Source organism: Melopsittacus undulatus, chromosome 10, assembly GCF_012275295.1.
Source record: "Melopsittacus undulatus isolate bMelUnd1 chromosome 10, bMelUnd1.mat.Z, whole genome shotgun sequence".
Classification (NCBI taxonomy): Eukaryota; Metazoa; Chordata; class Aves; order Psittaciformes; family Psittaculidae; genus Melopsittacus; species Melopsittacus undulatus.
In genome coordinates this window covers 17,544,535-17,570,390 of record NC_047536.1, presented here as the reverse complement: position 1 = coordinate 17,570,390, position 25,856 = coordinate 17,544,535, and the positions used below count along the sequence as shown (strand labels likewise).

Genomic DNA, 25,856 nt, shown 5'->3' with positions numbered 1-25,856 from the left:
TGAGCAATGGAGCTCTCCAGGCAAATGCTGCCCAGTGAAAGGATCCCTGTGTGGTGCAGGAAAGTGCAGAAGCGCTGTTTCTCTTGGTCTGAATGGAGGGTGGGTGGGAGGAAGGCTGGAGGGTGTCAGGTCACCAGAGCAGCAAGCCACTGAGATGCCAGCAGGGTGACGAAGGAGGGTGAGAGCATCCAGACAGCTCTCAGGGTAGGACAACACAGGAAGATCCCTCAGCTCACTTTACAGAAGAGGGGAGCAAAGCCCATGGTAGCAGTGCCCTGGGTCCGGGTTGGAAGTGTTCTGCCAGGACAGCTTTTCCAGGGCTCTCCATTCTCTGTGCCAAGGAAAGATGCTCTCCAGGGTGCCTGGGCAAATGGAGTGCATTATTTCCCCAGACATGGGAATGCCAACAAACCCCTGCTCTGCTGCATTTCAAGGCTTCTCCTCTCCATTGGCTCAGAGCTCATGTGCACTAGAAAGCATAAATAGTTTGGTTTTGACCAGTTTCAGTATAACATGGAAGGGAAAAATGAGCATAGATGGAAGAAAACACATTCAGGAGAACTGCTCTTAAGGAAACCAAATTGAATATCTCAAAGCCCTGAGCATCATGGACAAATACCTTGAAAACATGACTCCATTCCCCCCACACCCCCAGGTATCTCTTCACAGGTCCACTAGAGTTCAGGGTCACCTGAGTCCAAAGCCTCATCCCCTGGAACCATGAATACCCTCAGCAAACCACAGCGTGGGGCCTGGGAGTAACGCAACCCACTTGAATGAAGAAATCTGAACACAAATAGTATGTATGCTGCACCACAATTACAGGTAGCGAAGGTATTCGGGGCGGTTGGTAAACATGCCAAATAATAAATAGAGTTATTCAGTCAGCAAACAGCTGCAGGATTATAAATAGGAGAACCTACCCCAGCTGAGACCCAGCAGCACGCACACACTGAGGAGAGATTTGTGTGTGTGTGCAGTTTTTGGAGGGAGGTCAAAACTGCTTTGCCCTCTCTTTATTTTAGGAAGGTGAAACGTCCCCGGAGGGCTTCAGAAGCTAACCTCTCGAGTATGCCTTCTCCATGCCAAGACACTGAGTCACGGAGGGATCGCAGGAAGCTGTTTCAAATCCAGACAGGGGATAAAGCAGCTGTAATTGAGGAGCCAGCTGAGCTCTGTCTGCTCAGAACCACACAGCCCCATCCCTGCCCTCAGCTCTACAAGCCTAGAGCTTTGCTCGCTGCTGCTTTCACATGTTCTTTGGTTATGGCTTGGGGTCAGCCTCGTCCACACCTATTCCATTCTGAATGAGTGCTTGTGTCCGGGCCAAGCCCGGGGTCAGGGAGCGTGCTTGCAGGTTGGAGAGCACTGTCCTGCCTCCAGCGGGAGCTGACAGCCTCCAGGCACGTCTGCTGGACCCCTGGGCCTGCAGGGATGTGCTGCTGCTCTGCAGGCTGCACTGGAATGCATTTGCCCATCCATAAGTTTCATGGCTGCTGATACCAGGCGGAGCTACAGGGATGGTGCTCCCTCCACCTTCGTTCCACAGCCGAGGGGTGGGATGGGTGGTCAGGGACAGGACCCTTGTTGCCTCCATCGGTGACTCTGATGTGTCTCATGAGTCAGATTGTTGGCTCTGTGCAATCCACGTTTAGGAGGGTAATCTTCCTGGCCCACTTCAGAGGCTAAGATGTATTTTCCTGCTCAAGTGCCCTGCACTCTCCCTCTTGAAAAGCACCTTGGAGTGAGAGGAGAGAGTATCACAGGAGATGGGGATGGGTCAGGGCAGGGGGAGTGCAAGAGAGATGGAGATGGAGGGTGTTAAGGTATGGTGAGGATTGGAGGTGGGAGCACGGCAGAGAGAGAAGAGGGGAAGCATTGAAGGGAGACATAAGGACAGAGGAAGGAGTTCTCATTTTGAAGGGAAAGGAAGGGAATGGAAGGGAAGAGAAATCTAAGGAGGATGGAGAAGAAGAAATGACCAAGGAAAGATCAAGCCAGCACAGGGATTAGCTGGGGGCTGTTCACTGGAGCCCCTGCTTGGCAACTTGGGGTGCAGAGGGAGGGCTACTGGGTGCTGCTCTGCAGGGCTGTGGGTCACTGATAGCAGCATCACTCACCACAGCCTGGGGAGCACATCCTACGCTGCAGCCAGGCCCTGGGCAGCGCTGGGGGCAGAACTGTCCAGCACCAGTTTCAGTGCCCTCAGCTCAGTGGGGTGGGCTGGGGCTTTACAAGGACAAGGAGCTGCTTTGGGAACAGTCTGACTCAGGAATCCCGGCTTTCTTCTTTCTCCCCCCCTTTGTTTTGCTGTTCTCTCCCCCTCCTCCTTTTTCTTTGTCTGCTAATGCGCAGCAGATGGGAGGAAATGCCATTTTAAATGCCACAGCATCCTGATGAAACTCGATGGGTTATGGCAGTCTCGGATGAATCATGGCATTGTTTTGTGTACATGGCCCTGCTGCAGCTCGGCCTCGCTTGGGCAGCTTTGTGCCTGCAGCTTTCTTAATCCACATTGGGTTGCTCAGGGATCACCCCAGCAGGTCATTTTGGAGGCAAAACTGAGCCCAAGGTGCGTTATTGCTTTATCAGTGGTGGAACCAGCAGCCAGCTTTGAAACATCTGGTCCATGCTGCCTTTGGGGACATGGGGGTTATAAATCACACTCCATTTCCATGTTGTGTTTATAGGCTTTCGGTACAAGGTGGAAGAGAACCCACCCCAGCACAGCCCAGCCCTCCCCACCACCTCCAGTTTAGCCCATGGTCCCTCTGGAAAGCCGGGCTGTGTCCCTGTGCTTCATCCTTTGCCCTGCAGCTGGGATGGATCCACAGAGCCAAGACTGAGGTGGGTTTCTGTGATGTAGCTGCTTGCTGAGAGGGCTTTGCTTGAGGTGATCCAATCATTTCATCTAAGCCATCAGGCAGGAGATGGATAATATTGACTCACTCGCTGGCAGCTTGCTGCCAGATGAGAAGGAACAGCTCAGGAGTTAAAAAACAGTAATAAAATCCACACATCCCAACAGCTCCATCAGTGGAGCTCGCAGCGAGCCAGCCCTCTCAGCTTCAAGCTCAATAATGTGGGGGGAAAAGTCACCTCTAAGCCTGCAGAATATAAAGCAGCCTTTTAATTTCAGTAGCTGAAAGAACAGATTTGAGAACTTCAACGAGCAGAAGACGTGACATTAAAATTTGGTTGCAATATGCTTAACAGTCTCTATTGGAAGCATGTCTCTGGCTACGTCTAACTGCTTGTGTCTGCTGCCGTGGCAGTTACTCAGTGCTGGCACAAGAGCATTAAGCCATTTAATTCCTCTGTTTTTTTGGTTGTAGATCTAACATACATGGATGCAGTGAGCAGAAGGGCTGTCAGGAATCAACCCCCATCCCAGCCCTGCTGTCCCCCAGGCTCTTGCTCTCATTTGCAAGCATATCCCTGTTAAAAGGCCTGGCAGGCTCGTGGCGTACCATAGCCAACACCAACAGTCACAACAGCTCCGCTGTGTTTATCCAGATTCCAGCAGCTGTACCTGGGAGGAGAGGGAAGGGGTTGTGTCTGCATTCATGAAGCTGTAAGTCTGAGGTATTACTTTTCTCCCATCAGGCATCCTTTGCTGCTCTAATTTAAGTCAAAAGCAGTGCAGCAGGAAAAGGAGGGGAAGGAGGGAGTGGGAAGAGGCTGCTCACACCGGGGTCATGCTGTGAACCTGTGCTGTGGCTTGCACCCTTCCAGCATCCTCAGCTTTCTCAGCTCAATTCTGACCAGAGCAAACCCTTTCTCCTGGTTCAGTGTCCCAGTATGAGCCTGAGAGAGGAGGAACAAGCCCTTGTTTCTCAGCAGTGGGCGGATGAACTAGCAGAATGGGTCACCCAGGGAGGGTTGACTGTGAGAAGCATCACTGTGTGTCCCACTGCCCTGCCCTGTCACCACCATCCTGGTGTGGTCTCAGCCGTGTGCTGGTGGTGGAGATGCAGTGATCTGAAAACAGGGAAAAAAAAGAGGAAAATATAAGGAAGGCTTCACCCCTCTGTTTCTGATGGTTTCCGGTTTGTACATTAGTGTCCCTGGTCCCCTTGTGCCTGAACAAGGCTGGTGGGCGCAAGGAGAGCACCAGTAATAGGCTCTTGATGTGTGCTTATTTCATTTAGCACATCCTCAGTGCCGTGGTGAGAGCTTTAGAGATGTTCTTACAGTGATTGCTTTCACTGCTTATGGAGAAAGCCACTGTAGTTAAAGGGAGTGGACAGATGCCAGATGCATTAGTGCTGTTTGCAATCTTGGAGGGCCCATCTGTTAGGTGTTTTGCCTCAGAATGTGGGACCCACAAAGAGTCTACCCTTATTTGAGCAGGGCTCAGTCTGAAGGCAAGGAAGACTTGCACATGCACATCCAGCACAAGCTTTGCATTGTGCCATAGTGCTGCCAGACCTTCCTGATACTTGTGGCATGAGGAGCTGGGGCTGGGGAGATGGTCCTGCTTACAGCATCCTCATCCTCCATAACCATGAGGGCTGAGCCAGCCTGAGCCCTGCAAAACAGAGGGAACCACAGCCCAGCACAGGCAAATCCTGCTGAACATCCCTCCTTTTGGGTCTGTTTTGAGGTGGCTTCCCCTCTCCTGATGGGGGATGTTGCTGTGAGGTGATACAGCACGAGGTGTGTGTGAGCTGGCTCAAGCAGAGCAGTGATGCCCCACTCCTCCCAGCACAAGGATGTCCTCTCAATAGGCACTGGGAGAACCACCCTGGAGCCATTACCTGGTCACCCTGTTCCCTGCCAGATGAGGAGTGGGCAGGATGCAAAGCTTGTGCTCCTGGTACCCAAACTTGTCTTTGGCTTCCTGGGCAGGCTGTGGAACACTCTGCTTCTGCTCAAGTGGGATGCAGCCCCACGCTGTCTCCAGCCACATTCTCCGGTTTAGTGTGACTTTGGTGTACCAGAATAGCTCGAGTTTCATGCAGGAACAACACGTACACATGTGCTTCTGTAGAAGTAAGAAGTTCTTTACTGTGAGGGTGGTGAGGCACTGGAGCAGGTTGCCAAAAGAAGTGGTAAATGCTCCATTCCTGGCAGTGTTCAAGGCCAGGTTGGACAGAGCCTTGGATGGCATGGTCTAGTGTGAGGTGTCCCTGCCCATGGCAGGGGGGTTGGAACTGGAGGAGCTTTAAGGTCCTTTCCAACCCAAACCATTCTATGATTCTATGAAGTAACATGGGAGAGGACCAGGACTGGATGTGCACTGGTGCAGACAGCAGGGATGGGCTCTTGCAGCAATGTTAGTTCCTGTTCTCCTGGCCTTGCCAAGGGGACAGCACGGCCAGAGATGCCTGTTTATCTGTGTATGACAACAGTACAAGGGAATTGCGAACAGATTTTTGCCTTATCTTGCTCGAGGGTTATTGCAGTAAAGGGATTTAACTTGGGTTTTCTGCCAAAGCATGTATGCAGCTATTCAGAGATTCCACCAAAGCACACATATATATGCTTCTCTTGGAAACAGAAAAATCCCATTATCCAAAAAAAAGCCCTGCACTGTTATTAATCTCCAGTGTTTTATCCACGTTTCATTAGGAATCTGGACATACTTGAAGTGGCTTTCAGATAAAGCTGAATGAATCTCCCTCTGTCTTAGAGGCTGGGGTGGCTTAATTTCCTAGCAGAGATTCGGCTGCTTTGGGAATTGGGTAGGAGATTTCCAGCACCTAAACTGGGAAGGAGGGAGTGCCTTAAAGCAGCCCAATCTGAATGACTCGCAGATGCTTTCAGTGGCTTGCTGGGAGCGTGGGGGGAGCAGGGGCGTCCGGATTGAGAGAAGCTCTTCCTTGGCCAGTATTGAACCAGATGGGCAAGAAACTGCTCTTGAGATGCGTGATTCATAGTGCAAAGAAGCAGGAGAGCTCATCCTCCAGGAGCAGCCTTCCTGAAGCCTCTGGGAGCCAAAGCAGGGATGCTGGAGCAAGGAGCAGGCTGAAGGCACTCCCCTGCCTCCCCTGGAACAGAGGTCCTGTCTGTGGCCACCTCAAAGCCACAGCAAGGCTGCCAGCCCTTGTAAGCCACAAGAGGGTGACAAAGTCCCATCCTGTGCTGTGGTGGCCACAGACCCAGAGCTGTCCCTGGCTGGCAGAGGACAGCAGGGCCCCTTGGAGACCAAGTCAGGCTGGGCAACCAGAGGCCCTTGGGAAGCCCTTGCTGAAGTCCTAGATGGGAGAGATGCTGGCTGCAAATGGGATGCTGGTACTGAGGGGCTGGGGACTTTATTTCCACCTGGCTTTACTTAGCATCAGTGGTGGCATTGACAAACTATTCCTGTTGCCAAAAGAGGGGGAAGCTCCCCAAAATCACTGTAGCAGGCAGGGAAAGAAACCTTGCCTTTGATCCCCATTGGTGGTCTAATGTGAAACCCACATTTCAGAGTAATTTTGGAGCGCTGTTCAGTGACTGTCCAGTGAGTAACTGCTCCTGGAGCATCTGCACCACGTGGAAATGGTACTGAACAGGGAGGATGCTCCAACTCCGGCCATGTCTTTTGGCCCCATGGGGAATCTGTTGCAGCTCCCAACCCTGTGGCCTTCCCTGGGGAAAAGCAGTGGTCCCCGCTGCCTCTGCGCTCTCTGCCTGCCTCCCTGGAAGCTGCAGCATCCCCTGGAACACTGTGTGGGTTTCTTGCTAGACGTTCTTTGCAGTTTTGCTTCGAGAGGGACAGCCTGTGTTCCTGAACAGCCGCCCAAGGCACTGCCCAAGACAGAAGATTAAAGTGTTCCTGGAGGTTTCCAAGCTGGAATCTCATCCTCCTCCTATCCCATGAGACCTGGACAGCGGGTGTGGGCTTGACTACATATCCGGCCGTGAGCTCCAGCCAACTCCCATGTAACTTCATCTGTCGCTGGGATGGGAAGGGCCTGCAGTGCACCAGACAGGAGGGTGGCTCTGCCAACCTCTGATCTTACCTGTTGATGGGAGCAGGCTGTGCCTCCCTGGCCGTGATGGGCTGCCTAGCCCTGTTTTTCTATGGAGCATGGCTTCATTTCACCCCTCATGCTATTGCAGGAGCATCTGTGTGCACCAGTGCATGTGTATTGGGATGCGTATTTGCAAACCTCCTCATTCCCATCTGTTTCTTATGCTGCTATTGATAGAAAGACCCCTGGGTGCTTCAGGGGACCAGGGATGTGGGATGTTGGGATGCAGTCATGCAGTGTGATGTGAAGCAGGGTGTGTGTTTGGGTAACACAGGCTGTCTTCTTGCAGCTGCAGCTTCTGCCCTGAGTTTATACCCCAAGGAGATTCTTCTATTTTCTCTTTAAATATTAGAAGTAATTAGAAGCTGCTTATGAGTAATTGCTTGGACTGAACAGTCTGGTTTCTTTTAAGTGGTCACTCTGAAACACCGGATGATTTGGTAAGGAAAAAAGCAAGAAAGACTCCTTCTCTTCCAGGCTCCCTGGAGCTTCCATGAGGTTAAATCCCACCTTTCCTCACCCACCCAGGACTTGCTGTGAAGACCTCCCAAGGCAGGAGGGTGAAAACATCACTTCCCTTGGGAAGAGCGGTATGAAAGAGGGGCTGGCTATGCTGAAACCATGGGGTTTGGTGGGGAACAGCTCATCCTGCACTACCTACAGTCCCACAGCAACAAGCAGAAACATTTGCTACCACTTCCCAAGCCAGAACCATGGAACAAAGTCGGTTGCAATGCTGAATGTTACAGTTCTCAGTGAATCTTGTGACAGTGAATCTGCCTCAGGCTTCAGTCTCTAAGTTGCCCTTAATACCACAAAAATCCCTGCAAATTTCATGTTGTCTTTGGCTGTGCAAATGCCACGCTCTGCTGCAGTGTCGATGGCAAAGGGGATATTGGAGGCCTTGGCCCCGGTGGTGCTGGTTTGGATGAGCCAGCGGCGGGGAGCGGGTGGAGGGAACAGGCTCCGTTTGGTGTGTTCAGCACATTTTGTCAGCTTACCCGATCCGTAGGCAGATGAAACAGTGCAAGTCAGGCAGGGTGAGAAGAGATTTCCCAACAGGGTAAGCAAGCATTTGGAGACAGGAGGAGTGTGGGAACTGCAAGGGAAAGGAAGTTTCGGGACCTGCGGCTGCGGAAAGCTTTGTGCCCTCCCTGCCCATAGGGATTTAGGGCTGTGGGACAGGACCGTGTGGACCTCAGCATCCCCCTGCACAAGCTCTGTATTTGCCCTGCTGCTCCTTGACATGGAGCCACATCCTGATGCGTACCAGAGATGTGATGCTGAGAGGCTGGACCTTGCAGCCCTAGGCTCTGGTCACCTAGCAACTGTGCATTGGATCGCACGGCAAAGCTAAATGAATGGTGTTCGGCAGGACCATGAACCCTGCTGGGCCCCACATCCGCATCCCTGCAACTGGAGCCTCAGCTCCTGCAGCCCGTCATGTGCTGCCAGGGTAGCTCCATAATCCGTGTTCATGCTTCCCCCTTCCCAAATCCCTCTCCTCATCCTGGATTTAAGTCACTCCTGTGGCACCCAGTGCACTGGGAGCCGCTTTCAGCCTGTTTGAGAATCAGCTTCTTCCACGGGGGGATCCCGACCGCGCTTTGACTTGGTTCCTGGGGCTGATCTACACCCCTGCTTTCATTTAGCTGGGTGTTTAGGGGAGCTGAATATGGGTTATACCTTTCCATTTATAGTTTTAGAGAAGCATGATTGGATTTTGCTCCAGTAATTTCTTATCTTGACTAAAATGTCGGTTTTGAAGACCTATTATTAGCGATTTTGTATAGCTTCTGGATTACTGCAGCTAATCATGAATCACCCTCTGCAGCATTGATATAGGTATAGCCGCCCAACAGCCACCCTATAAGTTATGCCTGTGACTGAGAGCAGAAACCCTTCGATGGTAAAAGGGGTGGGCTTGAAACAGAGGGATGGTGTTCCAGATCTGGTGTCTGGAGCACATTTGTCTGCCATCCTTGCGTGCAACAGGACTCCCCATGCACATGCTGTGGCTCAGATCCCCCTCCCAGCATCACTGGGGCCTTTGCTTCCAGCCCCTTCCCCTCACTTTTCCTACTTGCTGCCCATGTTTCCTTGCAGGGTCCCCCAGAGCTGGGTTTGGTGCTTTCTGTTTGGGTAACCCCCATTTCTTTGCTCAATCTGGTGGGTTTACAGATGCCTGCGCTGGAGTAAATACAGCTCATCCCAACCCACAGCTCCAGGAGGAGGCTGCTCCAGGCCCCTCTGCTTTGGAATGGAGTTATTTCCATGTATGAGTCTCACTGTGCACAGTAGAGCTGCAAAAGCAATGTACTGCCCCCAAAGAATCACTCCTGGAGTTTTTCATTCAAGTGAAATACTCCAGTGTGCTCCCCACTAAATCCAGCTGACAGAAACTGGGATTTCTTATCCTTTTGCTCTATTTCCCATTCAGAAGAGAGGTATTCAAGCTCCAAAGTTTAATCCTAGAATTCTCTGCTGATGGAGCTCATTGCACAACTAGGAAAGGAAGCTCTGGTATGCTCTGGGCATGACTGATGCAGCAGCACAGCTATCCTGGACCTCTTCTCTTCTGGTTCAGGTCCAGAAGTCAGACAGGTCCCCGGGTTTAAACAAGAACTGTCTGGTTTGACTCATCTTGGGAAGCAATAGCAGCAACAGGGCTGATGCATAAAAACCCAGGGCAGAGGGGAATGCAAACACTGAGCATTCAAAGCTCCATCCATTCATACCTTACTTTCTACCCATAAAAAATGTGGGCACCCTGGGCCTTCGAAGAAACTTCAGAGGAGGCAGCACACCCTCTCCTGTTAGCAGTGAAGGCTGATGAATAATAGAGTGGACTCACCCACTCGTGCTTTAATCTGTCATGTTCTATGGAAATGAAGCCTTTCTCTTACAAGAAGGCAATTTGTGCTCTTGGCATCCTCAGCGAGAAAAGAGCTCTCATCTCTCCTGCTGGATTATTGATACCTTTTGTATTAAGTAATGCGATGTCTAATTGGGCTCTGCCTGTTCTGAACTGCCCTGCAGCTGGTGCTCAGCAGAACAGAGACCTTTAGAGAGGGTGGCAGCACCCATGCCCTGGGGAGAAGCAGCCCCTGGGATGCGAAGGGAGCACATCCTGGGTACCATGTGGCTGTTCCCCCTGCTGTGGTGCAGGTGGGAGCACGGCTGGCACAGGCAGGTGTGTTTTCCTTGCTCTGAACCAGGGCTATAAACAAGCAGGGAGCTCAGAGCATCCTGCCCTGCCCTGCTGCAGCTCCCCCGGCAAGAAAGGGCTCCTTGTCTGGAGCCAGTACCTGAGCCAAGCTGGGGAGTGCCGGCTTCATCCTCCTCCTCCATGCCTTGGCTTGGGGCTCTGGGCAGGCATCCTGGCCATCACATCTCCTGCCAGCCAAAACCCACTGCTGCCTTTGAAGAGGTTGCACCTGAAAGGGGAGATGGGAGTGAAGGGCAGACAGGAGCCAGGAGGCTGCCCAGCCCTGCGGAGCGGGTGGCTGGTCCCATGCTGTGATTTGGGATGGGAGCCAGTGTCCTGGTGGGGTGTTAAGAGGAGGTAGAGGGGATGGGGCTGTTCCTATGGATCCAGAAGTGGGTTCCTGCCTGCCATTGCTGCTTCTAGAAGAGCTGCCTTCCTAGGGTTAGTGATAGAGCTTATCTCGTGGTAAGGATGAATAGCCCTCGGCTCTGCCGAAGGCGCCAGCATGCAGCCTGGTGTGGCTATGGAATGGAGGGATGTTTGACACCGGTGCTGGGAAGAACTGTTCTTTCTTCCCAAGCCCAGGCAAGGCTGGAGGAGATGCCAGCATCTTGCATGCTTTGAGGATTGAGGAGTTTCTGTGTATCCCATGATAAATTGTGTCAGGAATGAAGGAGGGGAGTCCAAAATCAATAAGTTGGGGAAGCCGATGTTAGGGTCACAGAGCATCCCTGCCAGAAACAGCTATACTAAATGCTTAAATCCTTCCTTCCACTGCCTTGGGACCTTCTCCTCTGCTTCAGAGAGAGCCAGTCCATTGAGGCCAGGGGACCTCAGCAAAGGTCAGTCCTTCTGGAAAAGACATGTGTTGGCGGCAGAGCAATAACAGGATCCTGAGCCATGAGAGCCCTATGGGATCAGCGCAAACCCACCTGCCCAGCGTGCTCTCTAGCTTTCCATCTCTATCACAAAGGCAGGTTCCTCACCTCCAGCCTGTCCTGCTTGCAAACCTAGGCTCAGTGTGCTTCCCCTATATTCTCCCCACATCCCGTGGGGATCCATGTCCTAGCGCATCCCTGATTCACATCAACTGGGAGCTCTCCATCCATCACACGAGCCGTAGGGTTCTGCTGGGAAGCTGCAGCGGGATGTGCCTTGATTCCAGGGGTGTGGATTTTGGGCTTGGGAAGGGGGAGCAGGATGAGGAAGGAGAGCACCCAGGCAGTGTGGAAAGCTTGCCATAAGGCATGGGAAGAAAGGAGCAGTGCCAAACCCATGGGCTCCTTTCCAGCTCTTCAAAGCAAGCACGCCAGTCGTTAGAGAGAGGAGAGGAGAAGGCGGTGAGCTGCAGTTTCCCTGGAAGTGGGGAACGGCAAGGGGAGGAATATCAGATGGAGGAAGGGGAGCCAATGGACTGAAGTCTCCTGATTGAAGGGGAAGGAGGAAAACCAAACTCGAGCAGGAAGGCATTGAAGCCGTTTCATGGGAGAATTTGCAGAATCATTGAGATGTATCCTCAGTGACCAAAACTGGAAGAAAAATTCCTTAACTAAAAAGCCAAACTGCTCTATCTTAGGGATTTTATTTCATATTTCACTAGTGCTGGGAGACCGGGAGAGGAGGAAGGCGAGCTGCAGTGTTTTGATTGGGAACAAACCTCGCCAAGCCCAACATGTGTTGTTAGAGGCTATGGTTTACATTAGAAAAGACTCTAATATTGTGCTACGTCTTCTAAGTGCATTTTGATGATGATGATTATTTTCAACTGCGCAAATGGCAATAAAATACGAGCAGGGTATTGAATAAAGGAGGCTGTTTGGCTCTAAGAGCAACATCCAGCAGTGCTGCTGAGCCCTTGTCAGAGCCGTGGCTGATGCTCTCCTCTCTGCCCCCATAACATGCTACCCTGGGGCTTTGGCATCCAATGCCATGGCTGCTGCTGCAGTGCTCGTCATTCCTTTAACAATCATGAGGGTTGCATAAGCAGGAACCAATGCACATTTGCTCTTTTCTCCTCCCTTGGCTCCAGCTTCCAGAGAGAAAATTATGGTGTGTTCAGAAACCTCCGAGTTCCCCCAATCCAAGCCCCATCCCTGTAATCTGGTCGAGGTCTCGCCACAGTAGTTGCTGCTACAAAATCATCTTCTACCCACAGGGTCCACTGTGGCCGGAGGCAGGGAGGTGCTGGGCTCGAGGTGAGGAAAATATGGTCCTTGAGTGGGAAAATGTGATTTTTAGGGGATGTCAGGGAGGAAACAGGTCCTGGCACTGCCTGTCAGAAATGCTGCCTGCCTGTTGTACACAAGGGAGGGGAGATGGTCCCAAGGGTATATCCCTGGAGGATAACACATCAGGGGAGCAGAGTGCTCATGGCAGGGAGAAGACCAGGACAGAACCATGAGAGTCCAAGGGCATGAAGACTGGGACCTCTTGGAGGCTCCCAGAGCTGACGGAGAGACGTTCACCTCCAGCTTGGGACCACCGATGCCTCGAGCCTCCTTCCTTCCCCATGAATCTCCTTGCTGCTCCCTCCTCTGAGCCTTTCTTCCCCACCTTCTAGACAAAATAACAAGCTCTCCCCATTCCTGGGACTGCTCCCTTCTTTTCCAGCCTTGCCTGGGCTCTTTCATCATGCCAATAAAGAAGTAAATGCATCACACGTTGGCCGGGGAGAGCGGAAACCCTTAAACATCTGAGAGGCGAGAGCGACGCGCTGTGTTTGCTCGAGGCCGGGCTTGGCTCCCCAATGCCCCGTTCGGTCAAATGCCTCGCTCTGAAGAAGGAGAGAGGGGACTTATTAAAACCCTTTCATATGTCTTATTTTTAAGGTCCGTTTCGACAGGCCCGAGGCCAAAGCGTGAGGGGGAAGGGCACCGTGCAAACAGATTGTGCAATATTTGCCTTGTACAGAGCTGCCATTGTAAAGCCTGGGAGTTCTGCTTTCAATAATTCCCCTGCCATAATGCGCCATTGATGGAGAGAGAAAGGCAGCATTGAGGGCTGCTCCAGCCCCTGGAAGGGTTAAAAAATAAAGAAAAGGGGGGAAATAAGGGAAAAAAAAAGAAAAAGTAGAAGATGTGAAGCTTGGTTTGCAGCTTTGCTGTGTGGCCTCGTGGCACATCGCAGGCGCTGAGAAATATGTGGAGCCTGTTTGCATAACCCCGCTTGGAGTGAGTGCTTTCGGAGCCAAAACACAAGTGCGGCCGGAGCCGGGGGGCAGTGGGGAGAAGCAAGAAGGAAGGGCTCTGTTTGTTTTCCTTCTTGCCCCAGGCCACATGAAATTAATGAAATAAAAAAAAAAAAAAAAGGGAATATTCAAATATTTGGTTAAAGAAGCAGCTGTGCGAATGTGAGGAGTGCTGCCAGCTGCAGGGGCACGCAGGGAACAGGCACTGGTCAGGGTTTGTTGTTTTGTGGGTCATGCCACTGGGTTGAAGTGCATCAAAAAGGGCATTTTGGGCTTTGGCTGATGGGTTTATCCTGTCTGCTGTGTGATTTCTTGGAAGGTGGGGCTTGTTTCCAGCTGGGAAGGGTCTGCGGGTATGTGGAAGTGCTGGGTTGGGGTATGGTGGGTGATGCTGTGTGATGGGAAAGCTTGGCTGGGGTGCGGTGTTTGATGCTCTGGGGTGAGGAAGCTCAGTTGGGGTACAGTTGGTGATGCTATGAGATGTGGAAGCTTGATTGGGATGCAGTGGGTAATGCTGGGGGATGAGGAAGCTCAGCTGGGGTACAGTTGGTGATGCTATGAGATAGGGAAGTTCAATTGGGATGCAGTGGGTGATGCTCTGGGATGAGGAAGCTTGGCTGGGGTGCGGTGGGTGATGCTCTGCCCACAGAGCCACTGCTGGGTCTGTAACCAGCACCCAGCTCCCCAGATGGGGCTCCCCATCCCCTTGAACCAATAGAAGTGCCATGGGTCAGGCTGGGAGCGAGGTTCGGTGTCTTCCGTGTCAGCAGCTGATGTACAGGGCGGAGTGGGACTGTCCTCGCCTGGGCAGATGCAGAACTGGAGCAGGCAGGGTCTGCCGGCTGGCTCAGCATCCACGGCCAGGCTGGCTGCCAGGGGAAACCTCCCTGTTGTGCAATGTGCTGGAGCTCTCCAAGGAAGCTCCTGGCTCATGAGACATCTTTGAGCAAGGCCGGACGAGTGACTGCCTGGAATGAAGAGCAGTGGGGAGGGAGGCTGCAGGCCTTTTTCCATCCCTGGACCTTGTGATGCATTAATCACCCGCAGAGCAGCCATGCAGCTGGCTTGAATCGTCCTGACCCTGGGAAGGGTTGTCATTTCTTCCTCTTCTCCTCCTCCTCTTCCCTGCCACCTCCTGCCTCCCCATCAGATGATGTCAGGGGTGCTGATTTGAGAGTCCCATTGCACCCCATTGTTCCTGGGATCGTGAGCATTTCCATGTGCCATTTGCTGCTTATCATGCCTTTGAATAGGAGAACCCATCATCCCCTTCCTGGGAGGTATCTATGTGCTGGGACCCAGCTGGCTGCTCCAACCGTTTGGATCAGGGTCAGTGCCACCAAACTCACTATTGATTCACCCTTTGGCCCTTGGGAAAGCCCTGAGCTGAGTTAACCCTGCTCTTTGCTCCCAGACCTGGGGCCAGCTGGAACCCAACACTGATTTCCATGAAGATCTAGGACCCAGGAGGTGCTCAGCTCTGCTCTTTCTCCTTGGAGATGGGCTCCAGCCCCACTTCTGCATCCAGAAAATCCCTTCTGCTGCCCTCGTCCTGCACCTCCCTTCCCGTGCCAAACAAGACACAGCTCATCTGTGGTCTGTGCTGCTTCAAACACACTTTCTCTGCCTCATCTCAGCTCTGACATCTCCAGTTTCCTCTCTAATCTGTGCTGTTCACCCAAACTGACTATTCATTTATTTGGAAAGAGCTGTGATTATAAACCATGGTGATAACTCTGTCTCTGCCCCGAGGTGTGCATGGAGCCATGTCTGTGGGGCCACAGATTGGGATGCTCAGGGAGGCCTACAGCCCCTTGAAGGGGGGCACGGAAAGGTCTCCCTGTGTTGCAGGGACCCGTTGGGAACCATGGAGGGATAACAGGACCCAGGAGCTGGGGATCCCAAACCACCTCTGTTCCACTTCAGTCAGGTCCAGATTTTGCCAAGAGGAGGGAACTGTTTCATGCTGTCAGGGGAGAAGAGGGAGACGTGAGGGAGGCAGGCGAGTGGTGGAAAGGAGGGAGGGGAAGGGAGAAGAGAAGCAGGCAGAAGAAATGAGTGATGAAGCCCCGGGGATTAATCAGACCTCACTGAAAGGCTCAACCCATCCCTGCCGCGCTCCTTCCAGTGAGCCGGGGCTGCTGCCAGCAGGGAAGGAGCAGAACATAGCCACCCCTCTGCTCCCCATCCTGTGCTCCTCATCCCCCAGGCTCAGAGCAGTGCCCTGCATTGGCAGGGGGACCTAGTGCACACCAAACCCTGCCCCTGGCTGGCTGTGGCCATGGCGGGTATAAACGGCCCCTTTCTGCCTCAGTTTCCCCACTTGGAAAATGGGTGCAGCAGCACCCACCCTGCTCTGTAGTGCTCTGAATGCCCCTGGGTGGTTTTATTGAACACTGGGGGTGTCCCAACAAGTTTTAGCAGCTTCCCCTTGCCCAGGATTTATTTGGATGGGGATTGGGTTTATTTGTTTGGTGATTCTGGCCCCTGCAATCCGCCCCAGGGACACAGCCCTTCCTGCTCCTGCCTGGATGCTGCGGGGCTCGGGCTGAGCATCCCACCCGGGCCATGGTCACACGTCTCAGGGCAAGCAGGGAGGGCAGTGTCGGTAGCTCAGGGAGCACCATGCTTAGGACCCTGCACACTCTGGAGCTTCCAAGCTTTTTCCTGGAGCTGCTGAGCTGGGAGGGGCCGAGCCTGCGGCTCCCCATAAACCTGGCGGCTTAGCCCACGTCCCAGACAGATGTTGGGACTCAGTGCTTTGCAGCCGAGGTTGAGAAAAGGAGTGGGACGGCTTTCCTTCCCTGGGAGAGCTCGGAGGAGCGCTCGGCACTCCTGGGCTTGAACTTTAGCACCCTCTTCCGCAGGAGTTGAAAGGAAAGGATCATCACATCGTGTCGGGATAGCAGAGGAGACGCCAGCTACTTCCTCCAGCGAGGTTTTAATGGGGTCCTTCATAAAGCAGTAACAGCAGCGAGAGAACTCCAGGCGGGCAGGAAGTGTTTGCAGCACTCGGGATGCTTTGGGATCACGGCGAGGAGCCCGTCCTGCCGCGCAGATGGGTTTGATTGGAGCGGCACAAGGCTTATTTTCTTTTGACTGAAGGCAACCCAGCCCGGCGGATTAAAGCTCTTTGTGTGCTCCAGAGTCAGCCTTCATGGGAGCAGCTCTGGCAAAACCGGCTGCAGGGGGTGCGGGGATCATCCCATAAGCTGGGGGGCTCCCCTGGAGGAGCAGGATAACTCCTGTTTCTGTGGCTCCCAGATGATGCCGGGACAGTAGCTCCCTTCGCAGGCGTGCTCCGGGATGGCTGTCTATGCCCTCACGGGCTTCTCGCTCGTCAGCCTGCTCAGCTTTGGCTATTTATCCTGGGACTGGATGAAGCCCAGTTTGGTGGCCGACGTGGCCACGGACCCCATGGAGAAAGCGCTGCCCCCCTCCTTTTCCAGGCCACCGCACATCATCTTCATTCTGACTGACGACCAGGGCTATCACGATGTTGGGTACCACGGCTCTGATATCCATACACCAACGCTGGACAGGCTGGCGGCCGAGGGGGTTAAGCTGGAGAACTACTACATCCAGCCCATCTGCACCCCATCACGGAGCCAGCTCATAACTGGCAGGTAAGGCTCACACCCCGCTTGTGTCCCTCCTGCTGTCCCTTCCTTAGCTCTGAGGGGCTTAACACCAGCTCACTGCTAGGCAGATGGCCCCATGTATTGGCAGATGATGAAGAACCTCCAGAGGAAGGCATCTCACTGGCTTTCCTTAGAAGGCTTCATGAGTAAACAGATGATTTTCTCATGGGAGATAGTAGCACATGGCAAGGCCAAAAAATGCAGATGCTATTGGGTAGAGGATGTCACTTTGGGTAAAGGTGGTCTCTGGCCATGAGGTCCTGCAGTGCCAGGCAAGGAGCTATGTCCCCAGGCTGTCCCATGCTGCTGTCACACTGGTCCTTGGGGATTTGCTGCTGGGCTTTGGGGTTGAAGGATCATTCTCCCCTGCATCTGTGAGTCCCTTGGACTGTGGTTTTCGCACTTGGTGTGTTCAGTGCTGCATTATCCAGGGCCTGCTGGTTGATGTCCATCACCCTCTCCCTTAGCCCACAGTCAAATCTCCCCTTATCCTGGGATGTGCTGCCTCCTAGGACAGAAGGAGCTTAACCTGGAGCAGCCCTGGGAGGTCAACACTCTCCATAGGAGGTGCCTATGGATATGGCACTGCAAACCCAAAGGGATTCCTACACAACTCTTGTTTGTGCTGCCCAGCCCTGACAGAGCGCAGCCACCCTCCATGGGCAGGCAGCAGCAGGGATAACTGCTGGTGGCATCCTGGTGGAGCAGCCCAGTGTGCTTTTGAGATGTCTGCTCAGCCCTTCTCTTGTTTTTGCATCTGCTTTTAGCATCATTGGATGGATCAGGACCTCCAGGTCTCTGATGTGGTGCTTGCTCCACAGGGCTGCGTTGGGTGACATGGAGATCTGTATACATTTGGGGTCTCCAGCACATAAAATGCCATCTCACTCCCACCCAGTGCTGCTCCCTGTCACCACTGATTCCTCCTGGCTCTTCCCTGGCAGGTACCAGATCCACACAGGGCTGCAGCACTCCATCATCCGCCCTCGGCAGCCCAACTGCCTGCCCCTTGACCAGGTCACCCTGCCACAGAAGCTGCAGGAAGCCGGCTACTCCACACACATGGTGGGCAAGTGGCACCTTGGCTTCTACAAGAAGGAGTGCCTGCCCACCCGCCGGGGCTTCGACACCTTCCTGGGCTCCCTGACGGGCAATGTGGACTATTACACCTATGACAACTGCGATGGACCGGGCGTCTGTGGCTACGATCTGCACGAAGGGGAGGACGTGGCGTGGGACCAGAGTGGGAAATACTCCACCTTCCTCTATGCCCAGCGCGTCAGCAAGATCCTGGCATCCCACAACCCCAAGGAGCCCATCTTCATCTACGTGGCCTTCCAAGCGGTCCACACACCTCTGCAGTCCCCCAAGGAGTACATCTACCGCTACCGCTCCATGGGCAATGTTGCCCGGCGCAAGTACGCTGCCATGGTGACGTGCATGGATGAGGCGGTGAAGAACATCACTTGGGCCCTCAAGAAGTATGGTTATTATGACAATAGTGTGATCGTGTTCTCCACTGACAATGGTGGGCAGACCTTCTCTGGGGGAAGCAACTGGCCTCTACGGGGCCGCAAAGGGACGTACTGGGAAGGAGGAGTTCGTGGCATCGGTTTTGTCCATAGTCCCCTGATCAAGCGCAAGCGCCGGACCAGCTGGGCACTGGTCCACATCACAGACTGGTACCCAACTCTGGTCAGCCTGGCCAGGGGCAACCTGAGCAACGTGCCAGGCTTGGATGGCTACAATGTGTGGCCTGCAATCAGTGAGGGCAAGGAGTCACCACGAACTGAAATCCTGCACAACATTGACCCCCTGTACAACCATGCCAAATACGGCTCCTTGGAGGATGGCTTTGGCATCTGGAACACAGCTGTGCAGGCCTCCATCAGGGTTGGGGAGTGGAAGCTCCTCACTGGTGACCCAGGATACAGCGACTGGATCCCCCCACAGACCCTGACCAACTTCCCAGGGAGCTGGTGGAACCTGGAGCGTCTCACCAATGGCCTGAGGAAGTCTGTGTGGCTCTTCAACATCACCGCTGACCCCTATGAGCGCTATGACCTCTCGGAGCAGCGCCCAGATGTGGTCAGAACCCTCCTGATGAGGTTGGTGCACTACAACCAGACGGCCATCCCTGTGCGGTACCCTGCGGAGAACCCCCGAGCACACCCGGACTTCAATGGCGGTGCCTGGGGACCTTGGGCCAGCGAGGAGGATGGGGAGGAGTGGGAAGGCGGCGGGGAGCCCCTGAAAAGCAGGAACAAGAAGAAGAAGAAGTGCAAGATCTGCAAGCTGCGCTCTTTCTTCCGCAAGCTGAACACCAGGCTCATGTCCAACCGCATCTGATGGGAGACACCCCAGCACTGACCCAGCCTGGACAGGCTGGAGCTCTGAATGGCAGTGCCATGGGGTGGGAGCGAGGGAGAGGGACAGATATGGAGATGGACAACAGTCTCTTACTTTTCCTTATTCCAGGGTTCACCTCAAAACACTTCTCCTCTCTGGCTGGACCGGTGGCAGCAGGGAGGTGGTCCTGGTGGGCAAGGAAGGGTGATCTGGGCTCAGTCATGGTGCTTAGTGATGTAGTACAAGTCTGCAGAGCTGGGCTGGCCCATGCACAGCCCCTTCCAAAGAGAGAGACCCTTTTCTCAAGGACTCTGCAGGCAATTGCAAGCTTTAATGTTGACCATTGCAATGGCAGGAGGAAGCATGAGACCCTGGGGTGGCTCTGCCTGCAGGATGTCCCTCGTCTTGTCCCTGTATATCCATGCTCCTGACTCTGCCTGCTTCCAGGCAGCTGCTACATTTGCTCTTGCTCCCCCAAACCCAAGACCATGGTGTTTCCCTGTTGTACTTCTTTGTGGAAGGATGGATTCCTGACCATGGACAGCAGACCTGAGACTGCAATGGCTGGACTCAGCCTTGCTGCTACAGGAACTATGCCTTCTCCCCTTCACTGGCTTGGGGGACCAGGAACACCCCCAGTGAGGAACTATGGCCCATGCAGATGTGGTTGGATGCTCTTAGAGGACACATGGCTCCCCATGGCCCCACAATTGGGAAGCAGGTTTGTCCCAAGTTCTGGTGGATTTCACATGGATCAGCCCCCCCAGCAGACACTTCCATCCACAGGGTCTACCACCACCATGTGCATGGCTGTAGACACCCATGCTCCTCCACATCCATCCTACACATCCACGCATCCAACTACCCCTTCCCAGTGCTGGGGTTAGCCCCATCCCCACATCCCCCCCTGCTGAACTTGGGGCAGAAGAAACATCTCAAGGAGGTCTCTGCAGAGGCTGATGTGCTGTTGTTTAGCTGCAGGACCCCAAAGCCATGGAGGGGGACAGGGACAGCTCTTGCCTGCCAGCACCACACCACATCCCTCCCTGTCGATGGGCACCGCTCTCCCATCAGCACCAGCGCTGAAGGGGGAACACCTCCCCATCATCACCCCCCTGCCATGGGGAGCCAGCCCCTGCGGCAGCTCAGGACCAGCGCTGAGCCCCCCCCGCGCATGCGTACGTGTGCTCAGAGGAGAAGCTGGAGAGGATGAAAGAGGGTAAATAGCTCGAAAAGCACTTGGGATGCATGGTGCATTTCCATTTACACAATGTGTTTTACATTTCTCCCCACAGGTTTCTCTTGGTGCAGCGTGTGTAGGCGAAGGCCCTGCTGTGAATTTTGAAAATAGTTATTTTTGTCTCTGGAAAATGAGGCCCGTTAGGACTTGTCAGCTCTTGGATGAGCAGTGTGGGCTTTCTTTTTTATTTTTTTCCCCTCTTTTTTAGCCCCCCCCCCTTCTTTCCCTCTCCCTTGCAAAATAACATTCATTTAAAATCTGTCATTGAAAGATGTGACAATTGGCAGCGTGCACGCTGAATACCTTTCAGTGTGCTTTCAAGCCCTGTGTGTGAGAGAGGGATGGGGATGGGAAGAGAATGCAATGACACATTTGTATTTTTTTCCCCTCTTCTTACTCTTAGCTTGGATTATTTGGGGGAATTGGGATTTTCTATAGAAACAAAGAGAAAAAAAAGAGAAAGCTGACAGCGAGGCAGAATAGAGGAGACCTCTTGTTGTAGAGATGAGAAGGAGTTTACAAAGCTGGAATGTGGTGGTGTGTGCACCAGTCCCAGCTGCTCCATGCATGCCCATCACCGTGCCATCCCGTCGACCCCCTGCATACCTAAGGACAGGTTTCAGAGGGGAACCCAGCTCCTCCATCACCCACTTCTCCATCCCTGGCTCCCTTAGCACACTGCTCCATGGAGACCAGTCCCTGCAACATCATCCCATCGGAGATGAGCCCCAGGAAGATGCTGCACATCCCCAGACTACCTCAACTGTCCAGCCCGGTCCCATGGGATGAGCTCCATCAGCGTGCTCACTGGCAAAGCCAACCAGTTGCTGAATATAAAGCAGTGCTTTGCTGAAGACGAGGAGACTGTTGCAGGCTGAGCTGGAGCTGGGCAAGGGGTGACAGCTGCTGGGGGCTCTGGAACAAGGCACTGCAAAGGGAGAACTGATGCCAAAGGGTGCGGGAGAGCGGGGCTGGCCATGGGGCGGCGACAAGGCTTGGGAAACAGCTTTCATTTCCATATTTATATAAATGCATCCAAGTTTAGTCCTTCTTTTTTTTTTCTTCAAAAATGGAAATTTCCATGAAAACACGTTTGATTTTTCCCCCTTCACTTTCACTAATATCCCCATGACAAGGTCGGTCTGGATTTGCTTCGTTTCCAGGCTCACAGCCTGGCCATAGCACTGGGTCTGTGCTCTTCTTTTGTTTTAATTAAAAAAAAAGTTGCATTATGTGTTTTTACAAAAAGAAACAGTCGAAGGAAAGTCTCAGTTCTGAAAACAAGGAGGAAAAGTCAGCAGGAGCATCTCTGGGTGCTCAGAAAGTGCAGAGCCTCCAGCCCGAGCACAGCAGTTGTCCTTCACCTCTGTTTCGAGCCCCGTATCTGAACACTGGCTGTTGCTTGGGTTCCCCATCCCACCACTGCTCATTAATGGGCTCTGCAGGAAAGAACGGAGATTGCTCAAGCCCCTTGGCAGTGTCTGTGCACTCTGGGTGCCAAGGGGTTAATGCAGCTGGGGAGATGTTCGGGTGGTGGAGAAGTGTTTGCACAGACAGGCTGAGCACACCCCTCCTTCCCAACCACCTTCCAAAGAGCAGTGCAAACCCAAGGCTGTCCCTCACTCCAGCAGGAGCTGGGTGCAGGATGGGGCCCTGCACAGAGGATGGGGCAGGGGTATGCATCTGGGGCCAGTGGACTGAGAGGAGGTGAGAGTGGGGTGGGATGGAGGGGCATAAGATGATGACAGGGATGAGGGTGAAGGTGGGGATAGGATGGGATGGAATGACAATGCAGGTGGGATAGAGTTGGGATGGGATAGGGACACAGGTGGGATAGAGTTGGGATGGGGTGGGTATGCAGGTGGGATGGAGTTGGGATGGGATGGGTATGCAGGTGGAATGGAGTTGGGATGGGATAGGGATGCAGGTGGGATGGAGTTGGGATGGGATGGAGATGGGGAGAGGGTAAGGATGAGGATGGGGTTAGGATGGATCAGGCAGGATTGGAGATACCTTTCCAGCCCCACAGGCATCTTCCATTTGGGAAAGGGAAGAAACCCAGTGGGTGGAAAGGGGATGGGCATCTTACCAAAACGCCATGGTGGGAGGGTGGAAAGGAACCCTGGGCACCCCAGGCACCCCGTGGTGGGGAGAGGCTGCTCTGGACCAGGGGCTGTATCTCATACCAAGCAGTTGCATCCTTTCTCCTTCCAGGGGTCTGAGGACGGTGACTTTGCAGAGGTTTCTCCCCACTCAAAGCCAGCTCCAGGGAGCCGTGTGGCTCCCGCTGGGGGTCCCCAGGTATCCATGGCCATGTCCGCAGGAGAATCCCTGCCCATGGATCCTGGTGGCCTTGGGGACACCGTGTCCCAGGCCAAAGCAATTTCCTGTGGCTGCAGGAGTGAGCGCTGGGACCCACAGGGACAGGGCACGTCTGCAGACACAACCCTCAATGTAAATCAACTCTCCTTACCATGGTATTTATAGTCTTTATCTAAAAATAACCCCAAATTCAGCTTCCCATAGGACAGCAACTGAACATCCCCCAGACCCCAGCTTGTGTGTGAAACTGTCCCAGTAATTCTGGGATGTCTGCAATATGTAATTGGCAGCTCAACTGGTTTTGCATGCAAGGAACTGCTGCAAGCTCTCGAAGGCCTGTGAAGTGTCCTGGGAGGAGCCGGGGGAGCTGCTGCAGCCCCCCAGGGACACACTGGTCCTCCCTGAGCATTTGGGGTTTAGCATCAGACCTCAGGTGCCCATCCGGGACTGCAGAAACCCATTGTCTGTGGGATATTTGGGAGAGCAGGCGGCATTCCTGGAGGGGCAGCGCAGGGATGGAGAGCAGCTGCTGGGGATGAAGGTCTCCATCAGGCGGTGAGAGCCGAGCACGGCAGCTTGGCTCTCCAGGGCCTTGCAGGAGCACATCTGGGGCTGACCGGGAACAGAGGCATCGGCCGAAGGGAGACATCCAAGACAGATCCTAGGGCTTCTGGGAAGGGGCTGGAACTGCTGCCCTCCGCTGGGAGAGCCCCCAGCCTGAGCGGGACCATCCCGTCCGGAGCTCTGCGACCCTTGGGTGCTCTCCAGGCGCCTGGGAGCGGAGCCATGCCGCAGGTCATAGAATCATAGAATAGTTAGGATTGGAGAGGACCTCAAGATCATCCAGTTCCAACCCCCCTGCCATGGGCAGGGACACCATTAGGGTCCCGCTTGGGAAGTGCATCACTGGCAGAGCAGAGCGTGTTGAGCATCCAGGAGCCTGACACCCTCATGCTCAGGAGGGAGAGAAGCAAAGGAAAAGGGGGAAAAATGAACAGAGTGCGGGAAGGGAGAAACCTTTCCTAGAAAGCCACAGCAGTGCCAGGCAGGAGGAACCTGGGAAGGGAGGCAAGGTCCCCATGGAGAGCTTTGGCATCCTCCTGACCCCCTGTGAGGATGCTGGGGTGCAGAGGGAGCTCTGGAGGGAAGGAAGGGCCGGATCCCTCCTCCTGACTGCGGAATCATGTGTGTGGGGATGAACACATGTGCCAGCCCCGGGGTGGCGCGGGAAGAGGGGGCAGGTCACATTGCAGCACCCATGGGCATGGGTATAACAGCAGAGGCAGGAGCGAGGCAGGGTGAGCTGCCCCCGGGCACCCATGGGTCTGGTGTGGGGACTCTTCCTCTTATCCTTTGGCTCCAAGGGGCTGATAGGGGTTGGCAGCATAAAGCTGGAGGTGGAGAACATTGTATGAGCATCCATATGGCTGCAGCAGCTCCCACAGCAGCCCCTTCCTCCCGGCACGGCTCTGGGTGAGATGAATGAATCCCCCTTCATGTGGGAGCAGGATGGGGAGGAGATGGGCATGGGCAGGGGGGTGGTTTGGGTACCACCACATCCCCAGGGCACAGATTGCACATGTACATCACCCACAGTGGCCAGTGTGCTCTGCCCATGCTGTGGGATGGCCATATGAGTCTGGAGTCCATTGGCCCTTAGGGAATATGGCCCCATGCCCTGTCCATGCAGTGGGAATTGTGTCTGTGGCACCACGGTCCCCCTCCAGCTGGGCCATGCAGGAGCAGGAGGGTGGATGCAGGGATGCAAGGTGCGGATGAAGGTGGGTAATAGTGCAATTAATGGAAAAGCCATTAGACCTTTCTCCTCCTCCCCCTCTTCTTCCTCACTCCGCCACTTGCTGTCCTCCTCCACTTCCACCTCCTTTCTTCTCTCCCTCTCTCTGCTCCTCCTTCTCTATCTCCTCTCAAAGATTTCTCCCTATTTTTGTCTGGTTAGAGCGTTTTCTTTTCCTTTTAACCCTTCCATGGCAGCCTGAAAGGGAACTCAATCCATCTCAGCTGCCAAAGGCAATGCCCTCTCAGCTGGTGGTGGGAGCCCCTTCTTTTGGGGTTGTGGTAGCTCCTCCTGCTGCAAAATCATCCAGAAACAGGGCAATAGCTTAGAAGAAATCTCTTCTGGGGAGCTCAGAGGGGGGGAAGGTGCATGGGGGGGTGTAGATGGAGTATAAAGTGTTGAATCCCCAGTGGGTGCTGGCAGCAAGATGGGCTCAAAGGGAAACCTCTCCCTAAGGTCTTGGCCCTCATCACTCCACTTTCATTTCTCGTTTTGTGTCTTCTCAAGTTAAATACAGCAGCAAAAATCCTGATGAGGAGGGGCAGACCTTGCACCTATTCCACCCTGAGACCCCCAGCACCCCCCAGCACTGACAGCCCTCCCCTGCAGCGCGAGGGGGGCCACCCCCCAGGGGACCCTGGCTGATGAAAGGCCAGCCTGGGGACCTGGGGACCTGCCATGGTTGCTCCAGCTTCTCCTGACACACTTCTGCTCCATCCGCTCCCATCCACCCCAGTGTTTCCCATCCTGGAGCCCCCCAGTCTTGTAGGGATGCTGCTGCAGGGCCTATATTTTGGGGGGAGAAATCAGTTGCCGGGGCAACAGCATCCTCCTGCAATATGAAAACCAGTGTTTCCATGGAAACCCTTTTTGCCCCAATTATCCTTCCACTGCCATGTCCTTTAATTTGCCTTTAATATTTGCATTTTAGGCTTTCCCCCCATCTCCTCAGCAGCAGAGTGACCCCCGGGCAGCCCCCGGGGCCGGGTCCCCATCAGGGCCCTCGTCCCCACGGGCGCCTGGCGGGTTTGGGTTGCAGTTGCCCGGGCAACAGAAACAGGGCGTTTCTGGCAGCGGTGGTCGCCATGGGGACGGGGATGCTGACGAAGGCTTGTGAAGCTGAGAAGACAAATTGCCCTCATCATTATCTCC

At 54.0% G+C, this 25,856-nt stretch overlaps 1 protein-coding gene across 1 annotated transcript; it reads left to right on the top strand.

Annotated features, from left to right (window-relative positions):
* Nucleotides 1-16,114: 16,114 nt before the first annotated feature.
* Nucleotides 16,115-21,719, top strand: ARSI (arylsulfatase family member I). The gene is made up of 2 exons (XM_005147200.3): nt 16,115-16,983; nt 17,943-21,719. Exons 1-2 carry the CDS (start codon nt 16,664-16,666, stop codon nt 19,345-19,347), a joined length of 1,725 nt encoding a protein of 574 aa, XP_005147257.2. The 5' UTR covers nt 16,115-16,663; the 3' UTR covers nt 19,348-21,719.
* The last annotated feature ends 4,137 nt before the right edge of the window (nt 21,720-25,856 follow it).

Bases quoted from the DNA above. Each gene is read 5' to 3' on its own strand.
- ARSI (XM_005147200.3), top strand. From the start codon at position 16,664: ATGGCTGTCTATGCCCTCACGGGCTTCTCGCTCGTCAGCCTGCTCAGC. The intron at 16,984-17,942 runs GTAAGGCTCACA...CTTCCCTGGCAG, and splicing joins AGCCAGCTCATAACTGGCAG to GTACCAGATCCACACAGGGC.